Below are 14,673 nucleotides of genomic sequence, written 5' to 3'. Positions count from 1 at the left end.
AAACAGATGTGTGACTCAACTTTGCTTTTTTCCATAGTCAATCTGCTTGGAAGAACACAAACAAGATCTGTTTCCAACAGGGCATATTACAGTATTTCTGTCCCAGTTGGTGTTTTTTTCCTTTGAAAGTGCGAAGTGGGTCTGACTGTGGAGCACACAGCAGTCAGGGAGCACAGCCCCACTGGCAGGCTCTCATTTTCAGGCTTGGCCCTGGCCTAGGAATCTTTCATCTTAATTTTACCAAAAATTTACTTTGCAAAGAATTTCCAGTTCTGCATTTCTATCATTTGATGCTGTGGCTCTGATTTTTCTGGAAGCGCTTGTACAGATTAGCGTGTGGAGCAGCTGGTCAGCTTTCGCTGCTGCTGCTGTCTCGAGGCTTGATCCAATTCCTGCTGGTTCCAGCATCAGCCGCCGTTCCCAGTTCCTGGCATCCCTGCTTGTGCAGCCCCATCATTCCGGGACCTTGGGACGGCGCTTTGGATGCAGCAGGCACCGGAAAGCTGGAAAAAGATACTGTTTTGTCTAGTGCTGTTCTGGGGAGCTCTCTGGAAAGGCTTGTGGTTAATCGATACAGACAGGCGGGATAACGAGTGCGTGGAGGAGATCACAGTTGGGGATTCTTTTTAGATTTTCCTATGAATGAGTATTTTTGTCTTGAAGATGAATTGTGAATAATTCCTTCCTCCTGCCCAAGAAGTCTATAGAGCAGTTAATTTGTGTCTCTCACGATGGGGAGAGGAGCTGCTCTGGTGTGCTTCACCAGGGCCTGAGTCGCAGAGTGACACGTGAGTGACAGCCACTTCATGCTGCTCTTGGAACGGAGATGTGCCCTAACTATAGATATTAGGGCTGGAATTGAACTTTTCCTGCTTGAAAGGGTGTTTGGATCTGGTGGGGCTGGGCTGGAGTATTTGAGAGAGAAAAGCAGCCACAAAATTTGGACACAAGCCAATAGCTTTTGGTTTGAGGATACATCCAGCTTGGAGTCTTGTGTACAGTTAAGTAAGGCAAAATCCCTAGGAATTCCCATCATGTCAAATATTTACATTCTGGGGGCTTTTTTTTTTTTTTTTTCCCATGGCGTTTCATCCTGATTATAAAAATTCTCTTTTCTATTGGATGTGTCAAAATGTAGCGATTGCATTGCCAAAGCGCCTGTGCTCTCAAACAATGTAGACTTTTAGTGTTTCTGCCAAAAGGAGCAATAAGGGTTTAGTCAACTATTGAAGCTTCTGCTGCAATAAACACGCGCAGAGGCAGTTAGCGAGTTGGGAAGGGGCTATATTCTGTGCTGGTGTTTCGGTGTAGCCATGGACTACACCAACACCTCTAGAGTCTTTCCGTGGTTATGAGCAAGAGCAAATTTGACCATTATAGTCCATTACCTCTAACACAAATACAGGTATTTTTTAGTTTACCGTATTTTCTAGGATAATGATTTCATGTTTAAGTGTAATTCAGTTCAGCCTGTCCTTGCACTGAAGGCTCTCCAAAAGCTTTGCCAGTAATTAGGCCTCTTGATAGGTCCGTCAGATGAAACTTGGCGCATTTGGCAGCTGAGAAAAAAAAAAGAGGAGTAAAAGGAGCCCACGGGAATAAATCTGCCCAAGGCCACAGAGCATGGACCAGGTTTGTGGCAGAACCGGGATGGGGACACAGAGCCCTGACTCCTAATGGGCTCTACTGATTGGGTACCCATGGGGCAGCCTGTATGGATGCTGCAGCTCCCAATTAAAGGTTTAACTAAGAGCAATGGGGTTTGTATTTTCCCCTTTCCATATGAGGACTCATAGGAACTGCTTTTTAGGAGGCACTAGTGCAGGCAGTGGTGAAGGAGTTGGCTGCCCTTGCTTGCCACGTCCAGCTGTTAAAGATGATAAAAAACAGTACAATTGTGAGTCTGCTCCAAAAAGAGCCCGTAACTCTAATAATGTGCCTTTCCAGCTGGTTCATGCACTCCAGTGCACGGTGAGGTAACCGAAATCCAGAGCTGGTTTCCCTGGCCGTTGGGTAGGGAGGCTGCTTCCCTTACTGCTCTCCTGCTTCACCGGGGCATGACTCCCCATGTGTTCATTCACTTTGTGGTAGTTTCACGGTTTTGTGCTTAAATCTACACACATACATTTCAGGGACCCTGTTACTGTGACCTGCAAAGCCTTTGGGAATGGCAGGGCCATAGAGAAGTGACTCCAGATTTGTCCATCGGACGCAAGGCTTAAGTTATATATCACTAGAGTAGTAATAAAATACTACTGGAGTGGAAACCTCTCTGCTTTGCCACATGTTCAGGAGCCTCTGACTTGCAGAGCAGACGTTTAATTACCCAGTTCCCATTTGGCTTGGTCTCGGGCTTGTGTTTGTGGCAAATTTGGATGCTGGGGATGTGTAAGAGGGTTTAACCCTGCACGTGTAGGATGTGTTGATGCCAGGGATGAGAGGCTCCTGTTGGAATAAATTGACTTTGGGAATCGGGGGAGCCTGCCTGGTAGAGCCCAGCTGTGAAACTCCCCCAGAGTGTTTATAGTTGTCTTATTTCCTGAGCTGGTGAGCCAGGGAATTTTGCTGACATTGCTCAGTGGCTCGAGCCTTGCCCATGGCTTCCAGCAGATCCCTATCCACTCGCCTCATCTGCAAACACTTGGTGTTAAGAAGGTGGTGGCACCCTCTGACCGCGCTCGGGCCCGTCACCAGCTCGGCTGTCCCTTCTCTCCGGTGCAGGCGGATGAGTTGGGTTTCTCTCCCCAGTGAAGGGAGATCTCCCCGTGAGGATCATGGGGTGGTTCAGGTTATACAGGAGCACGTCCGTGCTCACAGGGGCTGAGGAGCAGATGTGACTCTGTGTCCAGATCTCCTTGACCGAGGCACAGGCTGTGCGAACGGTCAGCAGCTGCACTCTGTGGGAAAGTAATAGATAACGTGTTGGGTCTTTCTTCCAGCTGACGGGCAGGACGGAAGGCGACCTGTGTCCTGGCCATTGGTGAATAAAAGTTGGCTTGAAAATTTCCAGCACGCTACAAGGCAAATTGCAAAGTACAGCTCGAGCAAGGGACCCAGGCTGGGCTCGTAAACCCCGGCTGGGCCAGAGGGCCCGGCTGAGGGACCCGGCCCCCCCAGACCCGGGGCTGCGCGAGAGCAGAACACGGGGGGGGGAGAGGAGCCATGGTGGGAATGCGTTTCATGCTGTTATATAAAGAGGCAAATCCCACCTTCCTGACTGAAGCAAAGTCATGATGAGTGCAACAGAAGTTTGCTTAAGTAAAGAGTGAATAATATATAGGAATATATGTACATATATGTGTGTGCATGCAAAGGTCTTCAGGATTTAGCTGAGTGTTCACACATTCCCTAAGCCAATAACATCCGTTGTTATGGGAAATGAGGTAAGTGACAGAATTACTGTCCTTATGGCGGGCGACAGGCGAGTCTAACGTTCCCATGCTGTAATTCCCCGTTTCAGTTACTGCAGCAACAATAGCCCGAGAGAGGGAACACGAACAAAGAGCACTCAGTTTTATTTGAAGATTTCATCTAAGAAACAGTTGGATTCAGATGAGGCTCAAGTTGGAGAACAGTAGAAGACCTGTGTCCGTAGCTAAGAGCCTGCTGCGCAGCGAGACCCTTTGGGGTGCCGTGCTCTGAACCACCCCCTCTGGTTAGAGCAGCCAGAGGAGTTTTGGGGTGATGCCGTTTAAAAGGCTCTCTGTGCCAGTGAAGCCCTCAAGGGACGCACTCGGCGGGTCCGAGGTGCTGTAGGAGCCCGCCGGGCCCCGCAGCCCCCCAGCCCGGCTCCGCGGCTCTCCGCGGGGATGTGCCGGGGCGCGGAACCCTCCGCAGCCGGTACCGGCCCCAGCGGAGCCCCCGGCGCGGGGGGGGCACCCTCCGCGCTGCCCCGCGGCTCTGACACCCCCCTTCTCTCCCTCTCTCTCTCCCGCCCCCGCAGCCTGCGCGGCCGCGGAGCCGCCGCTGCGCTGGGAGCCGCGGTGCCGGCAGCAGCTCCGCCACCTGCGGGACGGCGGCGGGATCGCGGCGCGGCTGCCCCCCCGCCTGGAGGGACGATGGGTCTCCACCGGGTAAGGCACCTCCAAACCCTCCGGAAGGGTCCCCAAACCCCGCGGACCCCCCCGTCCCGCCCCGCTCCCCCCCCGAGAAGGCGACGCAGAGAAAGGCTGCGCCTTCACCCCCTTCCCCGCGCCCCCCCCGCCGCTGGGGAGAGGCCGAGGTACCCCCGCACCCCCCTTGGAGTCCCCCTGCCCCTTCCCACCCGGCTCAGCCTTCATCCCCCCCCCGCACTCCTCTTCTCCCGGGGATGGTCCCGAAGCCCAGGGTCCTGCACATTTCGGCAGCAGATGCCCGGAATCGCCCACGGGTGGCCACTGGGGTGGGAGGCTCTTCCCCGCGATGCTGCTCCCACCCCTGCTCCCCCTTCTGCCCCCACACCCCAGGTGCCCCTGGGAAGGGATTTCACCCCGCAAAGCCCCGGCCGGGCGCTGTGGGGGGCTCACATTTGCCTTCCCCCCCCCAGGTGTGAGGTGCGGCCGGGACCCGAGTTCCTCACCCGATCCTACCTCTTCTACGCCAACCGCCTCTTCAAGGCCCACCAGTTCTACTATTGGGACCCCTCCTGCCGCGACCCCTCCTACTCCCTGGTCATCAAGGGCAAGCTCCGGCTGCGCCAGGCCTCCTGGATCACCCGCGGGGCCACCGAGGCCGACTACCACCTCCACAAAGTCGGCATCGTTTTCCACAGCCAGAAGGCCATGCGGGAGGTGGCCTCCTGGATCAACCAGACGTCGGGCGCGGGCTGCGGGGGGTTCCTGCCCCCGGGGCGCAGCTGGGCGCCCGGGGCCCTCTACGAACTGCTGAGCGCCAAGGGGGAGCGCGACTGCACGGCCGCCCTGGGCTTCGCCATGCACGAGCTGAGCCTGGTGCGGGTGGAGACGCGGTTCCAGCCCCTGCCGCAGCCGCAGCAGAGCGGGAGCCGGCTGGTGGAGGAGCTCTACCTGGGGGACATCCACACCGAGTGGGGCGAGCGGCTCCACTACCGGCCCACCGGCTACCAGCGGCCCATGCAGAGCGCCGTGGTAAGGACCATGCCCTTGCGCGGTCGGTCACCGTGGGCTTTGCCGAGCGGGAGAGATTCCGGGCTGTTAAAGGCTGCGCTGAGCCCTCCTGTCCCGGGAGGGGCGCAGGGGGAGGTGCAGGTCCCTGGGGCGCTGTGAGGGGTCACTCTGTCCCCGGGAGACGGGGGGAGCTCAGAGAAACCAACATCACCAACAAGCCGCATTGGCGCGAGCCTGGAGCGAATGGCGTTTCCTTGGCTCCCTTCTCCTGGGAAATGCTGTTTCCTACTTTCCCGCACCAAAGTCAGTGAAAGCTTTGGGCTGGGCATCGTTAGAGCTGCCCGTTCTGTCCCTTTGTCTTCCTCTCCTTGCTGTCGCTCTGCGTCGTGTCCTCCAGGCTGAGAGAGGAGCGAGGAATCAACTTCTGCCATTACATCCCTGCTCCTCGGTGGAATGCCGTTAGAGGAGGAAAGTGCCCCGAGTAAAATTATGTTGTTAGCAGAAATCAAACTTTCCTTTTGACATAAAACTGAGCAGGAGACTTGGTTGCATTTTATTTTACTTTTTGCTTTATATTTTATCTTATTTTTTACTTTACTTTTTAAATTTTTGTTTTATTTTTTATTTTATTTAATTTGCAGGAGGTTAGTTTCCTAGTTTTCCTTTCCAGGAAAGCACATTTCTGTCTCAGTCACAGCTAATCAATTCAGAAATGATTGAGCAGTGAGATGGGGTGAAAAATCCTCTCTGAACTTGACCAGATAGAATTGAATTAACGGAAAAAACAATTATTTTGGGGGCAACATTTCCCCACACCCCAAACTGCACCAACTGAACTCTGAAAGACACAGAGCAACGCCTCTCTCCCCCTCGAAAGTGATATTCTCAAATTGGTTAAGCTTGTGTTATCTCAGGCCAAAACCATATATATGAGCAAAACCAGATGGTAAACATAAACACGTTTAAAAGTTGATTTAAAACCAAACGTAAAGATCCTGAAATTCACTCTCTGAATATAGCACTGTAATTAATCAGCTCACAGCTCTCCGATGGACCAGCACATGATGTCACCACTTGGCGATAATTAGAAGCTGCCATACATTGGAAATAACTTCACAGGACTGGTTTCAGCGAGTAAGATTTTTGGCTCCATGTCCAGAGTGATAATTTTATTGGGCACAGGATTTTTCTTTCTTTTTTTTTTTTTTTAAATTTTATTTCCTGAACTAACATCCATTTGCTTGCGCTAGTGAGGGTTACACAGCTATGTTAGGAATTATTTTTTAACCCTCTTTATGAAAATATCACTCTTTTTCCCTTAAATTTATATCTGTTTTAAAGAAACCCATTCTCCCAAATTACCTTTCATTATCAAAGAATTTCCTGTTTAAGGAGAGCACATACATTTGCCAGCTTCTGGGATTATTTAGCCATAACGTACTGTGTACTGTCAGCACTCATTAAGGTGACAGTAGTAGTAAAGCAAGCTGAAAATGACTAAATTACAGTCGACTCCAATCAACTCGCATGTAAATTACCCACCCTACGGTTAACTACCGAGTTATTTAACCTTGTTGCAAGCGACAGTTCAGTGAAGATTAGCTCGTGTTCTAGAAAACGATATAATGTTCAAACCCTGGTTATTTAAAAATAAATCAGTTGTGATCTGTGCAGTACAAGGAAAAGTCCTAAAGCTGCACAGGCCCCTCCTGGCGCTGGGGGGGCTGCGGGAGCCGTTCGACCCCCAGCTTGGCCCCGGGCGCGGGAGCAAAGTCCTGGTTTGGCAGCGGGTCCTTCCCTTCTGGGTGCTGTGGCCGGTCCGGCTGCGTGGCCTCGGCCAGGGGCCGCGGGACGTGCCGTGCTGCCGTTGGTGCGGGTGGCAGAGCCGCAGGAGCCTCCCCCCCCGTTAAGGTTTCTCAGCCTGTCCGATGGCGGGGAAGGCTGCATCGTTTTCTCTGGAAGGGTGCAGAAACGCGGTGGTGTATCTGACCTCTCCCAGCACCCTCATCCTCACCCTCGGATCGCAGTGCAAAACGTGGGGGAACAGCCTGGCTCTGCCCTTGCCCTGTCCCCTCCCCGCAGCCCCTCCTCGGCGCTTGCACCACAGGGCACAGACCCGTGTCCCCCCCAGGGCACCAGAACAGCAAAGAGCCCGGCAGCGCTTTATCTCCCTCCATCTGCTTGGGTGTCTTGGGCCAAGCCCACCGCAGTCGAACACCCTGCTGCAGGAGAGGGGACTTTCAGCTTTTAAAATATTCTGAAAGGGTTTTTTGCCCATCAGTTTACAAAAATGTTATTTTCTGTCTTCTGCAGCACCACGTGCATCCCTGCCCCGCCTGTGGGATTATATACAGGGCGGACGAGCACCACCCCCCCATCCTGCCCGCCCGCGCTCCCCTGCCCATGCGGCTCAGCGGCAGCTGGGTGAGCGCCCACTGCGAGGTCCGACCCGCCGTGCTCTTCCTCACCCGCTTCTTCACCTTCCACGGCAGCAACCACACCTGGGAAGGGTATTACTATCACTACTCCGACCCGCTCTGCAAACAGCCGACGTTCACCATCTACGCATCGGGGCATTACACCCCAGGCATCCCCTCCTCCAAAGTGCGGGGTGGCACGGAGCTGGCCTTCCGAGTCACGCAGGCTCGGGTGACACCGATGGACACGGTGACGGTGACGATGCTGAACTCCTCGGAACCGGGGAGCTGTGGGCTGACAAGCTCCTGGAGCGCGGGGGTGGAGCAGGACATAACCCCCACCAACGGGTGTCTGGCTCTGGGCATCAAGCTGCCCCACACGGAGTATGAACTCTTCAGCACGGAGCAGGACGCGCAGGAGCGCAGGCTGCTCTACATCGGGGAGCGCCCCACCGATGGCTCCAGCCCCGACAGCCCCGACAAGCGACCCACCTCCTACCAGGCACCCCTGGTCCAGTGTGCCGCAGCGCCGGAGGGGTTCTCTACCTACCTTAGTCTAAAATACTCGGGAAAAAAGGATGCTAATGGGAATGAAGCACTAAAACCTTTGCCTGTGGCCTTTTTATTGTTTATAGCACTTCTGTTTTTAAGGTGGGACTAGGTATCTGTTCAGGTACAGCACAGAATTCAGCTAGTCTTGGTGCTGGCACGATTTTTGTATCCTTCAAAAGAGCACATCTGGAATCAGTTTTACTTGGATTTGGAAACGCTTTTCAAAAACACCCAACAATGGTGAGCGAAGCCAAGAAGCTCTGCCTGACCACACACTGCTTGTCCTGTGGCTTCATTGCCTCATCTCCCCTCTTCGGTGCCTACAGATCTGATGTAGTGACACGGATGCGCTGCACATTGCAATAGATAATTTAGCAATACGAGGGGGGGAAAAGCCACATCAATTACAAGTGCTGCTTTGAGCTTTTGGCATTGCGAAGATTTAATCAAGAGCTTGATTCAGATGTAATTCAAACATCCAAAGTGTCGGCTGCTGGGTGTCTGTAAGGTTACGTTCCCTCCCGTCGTACTCCTTGTTGCTGTTCTTGCAAATTTAATGTGCAGCGTCAGTCAGCGACACACAAACAGTCAGCAAGTGCTCTCGATGTGGGCACAGTTCATCACGCCTTTCCCAGCTTGCAGACATTTTCTGCAGTTGTTGTGCATACGCACGCACACAACGATGCAACACAGAGTCCTCCAATAAGTACGTACAAAAAGCAGCCCGTGCAGAGCATTATGCCTGGCCCTGCTCACGAGGGAAGATAACAGTAAATGGAAAAGGATTCTGTGCACAACTGCTCCGGCCTCCAGCGTTACCCATCTGCAGGCACTGCATCCCAGCGGCGTTATCCTGGCTCTCCCACTGCAGGCACTGCATCCCAGCGGCGTTATCCTGGCTCTTCCAGTGCGGCGCTGGCCGGTGCTTTGGTGCCTCAGCAGCGTCCCCGTGTCCCCGCACGCCTGGGGCATCAGGCAGAGGCTCCCACTCGCCACGCGCCCAGCGAAGCAGATCTCTTACAAGTCTTCTCAGGCCACGTATTGTCACTGTCGCCTTTTCAGTGAGTGTCCTGGAGCACCAGTCGTTAATCCAGCTCACCCTTCAATCAAAGTGTCCCTGCCAGCCCCGTTCCTGTAAAGGTGGTTTATAAACCTGCCTCTCGTGAGCAACGGGCTGAGGAAACGCTCGAATCAGAGAGCACAGTCGGGTCAAGCTGATTTCTACTGACAAGAAGCACAAACTAAGAAATGACATTCCCTATCTGCTGCAGCTAAGAAGCATGTAATTTACTTGGAGAAGACCTCCTCCCAGTAGCTAAACCCTCTCCAGATAAGCCTATATATCTTACACACAAAGGATATTTTGTTAAACCAGCTATGCAATAGCTATCTTCTTAATGCTGTATTTATGAACTTGCAGCTTGTACTCAGATAAATTATGGGGTTCATAACATAAAAATACCTTTGGGGAATCTGTACATTAACTAATAATTCAAATGAGATGCTTATTAAATGCATACAGTTGTGACATAAATGTTGTCATCATGTTTGCACGCTCCAGGCATGATCAAGTATCAATCAAGCACATAAACAGTTACACTTTTAAGACGATAGACAAAAAGGCTAACCTTGGCTCCCTCTGCCATCAGTGAAGGAGACTTCTCACGGCTAGTTCAGCAGCCAAAACACCTCCCTGGTTCTGAGGGTCGTTGTGTTTCGTTGCCTGCTGCTGCGTGGAGATCCACGGGCAAACGTCTGAAGAACTGAAGTGCCTCCTGAGGACCACGGCATCTCCTCTGGGATGTCCCCGTTGGGGGAGCCCGGGCTAGCGCAGCCCCAGCTCCTGTAGCCACAAGCACAGCAGGACGTTTTCTGCAGCAGACGTGGTTCCCGGCCCCGTGCCGGAGCCGTCACTCGCTGCGGCCCAGAGACAGGCTCCCGTGACTCCCATCAGCGATGGTACGTGTCTCTGCAGGGCCCAAAGACGGCCAGAACAGGGAACAGCCTCGTGCTGCCTTTGGCGGGTGGGTGGAGGAGGGGGAAGGCAATTCATGCTCTATATTTACCCCTAAGACTGAGATTTGTGTGCAGACACTTGTTTTTTTCATTTACATAGTATGGAAACGTATTAAAATTAGCAAGTGCTCGGGCGTCGCACGGTGTAAAAACTCCTCCAAGACCACGGATCCTGCCAGGGTGGTGATGGGATGAACAGGGAGTAAAAAGCCACAAGACGTCACATCTTACGGGGTGCCCCTGGGAGAGCTCCCGCCTCCCACCCGGCTCCAGCAGCGCTGGATGCTCAGACACGGCCCCTGGACGGGGATGACGCTGACCCAACCTCCCTGCGGCATCCTTGCCAGTGTCCCCTGCCTCCCCCCCTCTGAGCACACTACTGGAAGACAAAAAGCCATGAAAAAGCTATTTGCATAAATATTGTAACTTTTATTGTTCTGTTCACAGTTTTTTGGAGAAACATTCCTAAATTACAGTTATTCTCTCTTCAGAATTTGTGCCTTTTTCCAATTTGAATTCGCCTGGCTCCGATTGCCAGTCAGTGATTCTTGTGTTCTTCTTTTTATCTTCAGAAAGCTGCGGTGTTCAGTATCTTCTCCCCGTGAAGGTACTTGTGCACTCTCTAATCAAGATGTTCTCAACTCTGGTAGATAAACTCAGCCAACTGAGTTTTCCCTCTCACCCTCTAAGGCATCTTCACACTCCACCAGCAATTTTTGAGTCTTTTTTTGCATCCATTCCAATTACTCAGCTTCTCTTTTAAAATGTAAATATCCAAATTGCATCCAAAATTCCCAGCTCTCACAGCTGAGACATACAGAAGTATAATCACTTACTGCTAACGGTAATTAAAAACAAGAACACATTCCTATTCATTAGTCTTTCACCCTGGGACTGCACTGGGAATGCGTGGAGCTCTTATTCACTCTGGTCCTGGGTGTGGGCATTTTTTCATGTTAACATTTTATCAGTAGTGATTTTCTATCTATTTTCACCAGTGACCTGGAACCCTGAATCGTCTCGGCTCCCAGCAGGATCCTTCTAAGAGCATCCCCATTTCACTGCGGCTCTCTGTGATTGACTTTCTAAACAGTGTGAATGTCAGAAACAAGCAGCGTTGCAGGGGCCCGGACACACTCAGCTCACGCTAATCCCAAAGACAACCGCAAACCAAAGACAGAATGAAATGAGATGCATCTCACTCCTTCATTAACACCCACCTCCTTTTCCCTCCCTCCAGCCAAGCCCCTCTCCCCTTTGCCATCCTCACCCCCCGGCAGAAGCTGCCGATACACAGCTTCTACACCTGCAGAGTTTAAAAAGGTTAATTTTTAATATTAAGCATTGCTAATGAGAGATATCACCCTTCCAGTTCTCTGACATCATCACCAGCAGTTTTACCACCTGCATGTAGTAACGGTCCTTATCCTACCGCAAAGATTTCGTCTAAACTTCAGCTCTTCATCGCCCTCCCACCCATTTTTCTCTTCCTCTGGCTATTGCTTATTAATTTTCTACATAATGCTCATTTTGATTTGATTGCTGTCTGCTTCCCCTTTTATTTGTTTTATATTACTTTACATCTAATTTTTCCCTTCATTTCATCACTGAAACCTGATGGACAGTTAGTCAAAGCTGTCCCCCATCCTGCTTGCAAAATTCTTGGGGTTTTGGCCATTTAATAGCTTTCACTTAGAAATGTGCCAGTTCTAATTCAGGTGTGCATTGGATTTTTCCTTCACTCCCAGATTTGATATGGAGTTTGCTCAGCTAAGCCCCTCAGAAGCAGGGGTTCCTTCTACGAGCAGTCTGCGTGGCTGCACACGCAGCTCGGGTGTAACGGGGATCCCACGGGAACCCCCAGCTTCTGTGGTTCTTTGATCTGACATCAACAAGACAAACCCAAATAACTTCATGTTTCGTGTCTAACGCTGCACTAGAAAAGCGGGTCTGGGACAGACAACAAACATTAGTCCTAACTACTGGATTCCTTTCAGCTGTAAAACAAATCTATACCTTTTTATTGTACCTGTGAAGAAAACCCAAGCACCCACGAGAGCTGGGAAACTCCTCCCCATTCGCCTCTAACACTTTTCAAAAGTTTAATCTCTTTCAACCACTCAAAAAAGCAGAGAAAAGCAAAAAAATAATGTTGAAACGCTCAGAATGCATTAGTAGCTTCCTGCACCGAGTCTAAGCATCAAAGCCTTTCGCGCCTTCTTCACGATCACTAAGCTACTTGAGTTGCCTCTGCAAATTTCTGCTTCTCTCGCAGGCAGGAAAATCTAAAGCAAGAGCTGTCTCTGCCTGGCACACACAGTGACGGGTCTGCTCTCCCCTTCAATTAACAGCAACTCATTTTAAAATAAGTGTAAAATGCCTTAGAATGTATTTTGCATTCTAGCCTTCCCAAACAATTCTTAAACTGAAACAGAACTCACAAAAACGTTCTAAACCCGTGCTGGATACATTAACAGGGTTCAGCTAGTGCCGCATTTGTGAACAGCACAGCAAACACAAAAGCCAGCCCTTTACCAGAAATAAACCTGCTGCAGTGAGGCAGCAGCCAAAAGCTGGAGACACAGAGCAGCTGGTGACAGGACTCGCTGCCCCAGACTCCGAGGAGCGCATAGGAAGGAGCAGGTTTGAGGGAAGAGGCAGCGGGACGGTGAGCGGTACCCGGGCGGGAGAAGGAGCACAGCGGGGCTGGGCCAGGGATGCTCGTAGCCCTGTGGCCAGGACAGGCAGCCCGGGGTGAGCGAGAATGGAAGGGCCACGGGAAGAGAAACTGAGATGGAAAATAAATAGACAGCAGAGAGAAAAAGCCACTTAAAGATACTGGGCTGAGCAGAGGTTCCCTTGCCAAGGAGCACAAGCAGGGATGGCTGGGATTGAACCAAAGGGCTGAGGGGAAGGGAGAGAGATTTGACAGCCCAGGCAGAACAGATCAGAAAAGAAACTGGGCAGGGGAGGCTGCAGCCCTCACAGAAAGAACTGAGCCAAAAATTCCTGGCTCCGCTCATACTTGTGTGTGGCCTCCCAGAGACATCAGACACTGCAGCTTCAGCTGGAGGCGACTCCCCAGACGGGACGCTCGGGGCAGGACACACACCTGGGTCATGCCCCCCACACCATTCTTTAAGTTCAACTTTTAAAAACCTAATTATATGTCTCTTAAGAGAACTTGAGCTCTTAGCATCCGGGGTCGGGTGGCGTTACCCACCCCCAGGCAGCCCCAGCCCCCCAGGAGCGTCCACGGGGGCACCCGGGGCTCGCCCACCCCTCACTGCCAGTGGCCGACTGTGAGAGTGGCTGCATGCAGGTAATTCCGTGCAGGAATTCGGCCAACTCAAACACGAGGGGCTTCAAGAGGCTCTTCTAATCTTGTGAGTTTGTCCACCGAAGAAAAAGATTTGATTAAAGAAAAAAAGAAGTACAGCTAAACCGGGAACAATTCTTCACTCCGGGCTGTTCCTCAGTTCTTCAGAGGCACTTTGAAATCTTGACAAAAGATACCACAAACTTGGAATTTATTAAATAAGAATGAAATGTACCAATGCAGAAACAGAAATGCCAGATGTATAATCTCAACTTGTAGTACGGGGCTTCAATTAGTTCTTCTTCTTAATTCATTTGTTTTCTTAACTTCTTTGTTTTGCCATCTGGAGAAGACCATTTTCTAATGACAGATCACAGGAGGAAAGATCCAAAGTTCAAGTTTGCTTCAAGGAAAAGCAGCCTTGTTTCCGCACTCACAGCTCCCTCCTGCAGCTCCCACTCGCGGAGGCTTCAGGACAAACTTTGGCCGGGAGCAGGAGGCAAAAGAGAGCTTTGTGGAAGTTCAGTGAAGTTTTACTCCTCAAAGTACAAAAGTGAAAGCAGTTCTGTAAAGGGAGGTGAGGGCACAGGAAATGGAACAAACGAGAGGTGTATCGGCATTCTGGAGGTGTGCACGTCTGTGCTTACCAGAGTATTCCATGTACGGGATTTCTGGCTGGTTCTTACTTGTGTTAATTTAAAACATAATCTACATTTATCCAGTTTTAAAAAAAAAAAAAAAATCAACCCATGTGTAAAACAAATTTTATAGTTAAGCAGATCTGAGTAGTGGAAACACACAACTTCTGTGTTAAAAGCTAATCAAAATAAAAGTGAGTAATGTCACTGCTGCACGGACACCCGTCAGGCACAGCCGCTCAGCGTGCGAGGCTGGCAGCGAAACGTGAAGAAATCTTCACTGGACACGGCCAAAGGATCAGCATTGCCCTGCTTGAACAAGAAATCCCACTATTAATCTAACTCTAACAGGTTATTTATACTAGCATTGTATGCCATTGCCGTCTTTTCATCAAGTAAATCCAGAGAACAGCGAGGTTGCAGCACAACACGAGCAGCCTGGCTCAGTACTTGCTCTTCTTTCCAAAATGCCTAAACATTGCTTTATACAAATATTTTCTGATCAGTGAATTAAATCTGTAGACATGTATCTGATCACAAGGAACAGAAACCTCCACATACAGCACTGAACTAATCCTGTACAGATCGCTTCCTTCTTTTTTATATTAGTGTTTCTGACTCAAAAAAAGATCTGAACGGCGTTCACTGACATTCACCCCCGTCCCTCC

The 14,673-nt window shown here is 51.0% G+C and overlaps 1 protein-coding gene across 1 annotated transcript; it reads left to right on the top strand.

Annotated features, from left to right (window-relative positions):
• Positions 1-3,809: 3,809 nt before the first annotated feature.
• Positions 3,810-8,141, top strand: APCDD1L (APC down-regulated 1 like). The gene is made up of 4 exons (XM_074157553.1): positions 3,810-3,840; positions 3,944-4,073; positions 4,526-5,084; positions 7,377-8,141. The coding sequence occupies exons 1-4, from the start codon at positions 3,810-3,812 to the stop codon at positions 8,139-8,141; spliced, it is 1,485 nt and encodes a 494-aa protein (XP_074013654.1).
• The last annotated feature ends 6,532 nt before the right edge of the window (positions 8,142-14,673 follow it).

Source organism: Numenius arquata, chromosome 12 (genome assembly GCF_964106895.1).
Source record: "Numenius arquata chromosome 12, bNumArq3.hap1.1, whole genome shotgun sequence".
Taxonomy (NCBI): domain Eukaryota; kingdom Metazoa; phylum Chordata; class Aves; order Charadriiformes; family Scolopacidae; genus Numenius; species Numenius arquata.
The sequence above is the reverse complement of the archived record's forward strand: the minus strand, read 5'-3'. Positions and strand labels throughout refer to the sequence as shown.

Bases quoted from the DNA above. Each gene is read 5' to 3' on its own strand.
- APCDD1L (XM_074157553.1), top strand. From the start codon at position 3,810: ATGTGCCGGGGCGCGGAACCCTCCGCAGCCG. The intron at 3,841-3,943 runs GTACCGGCCCCA...CCGCCCCCGCAG, and splicing joins CGCGGAACCCTCCGCAGCCG to CCTGCGCGGCCGCGGAGCCG. The intron at 5,085-7,376 runs GTAAGGACCATG...TGTCTTCTGCAG, and splicing joins GGCCCATGCAGAGCGCCGTG to CACCACGTGCATCCCTGCCC.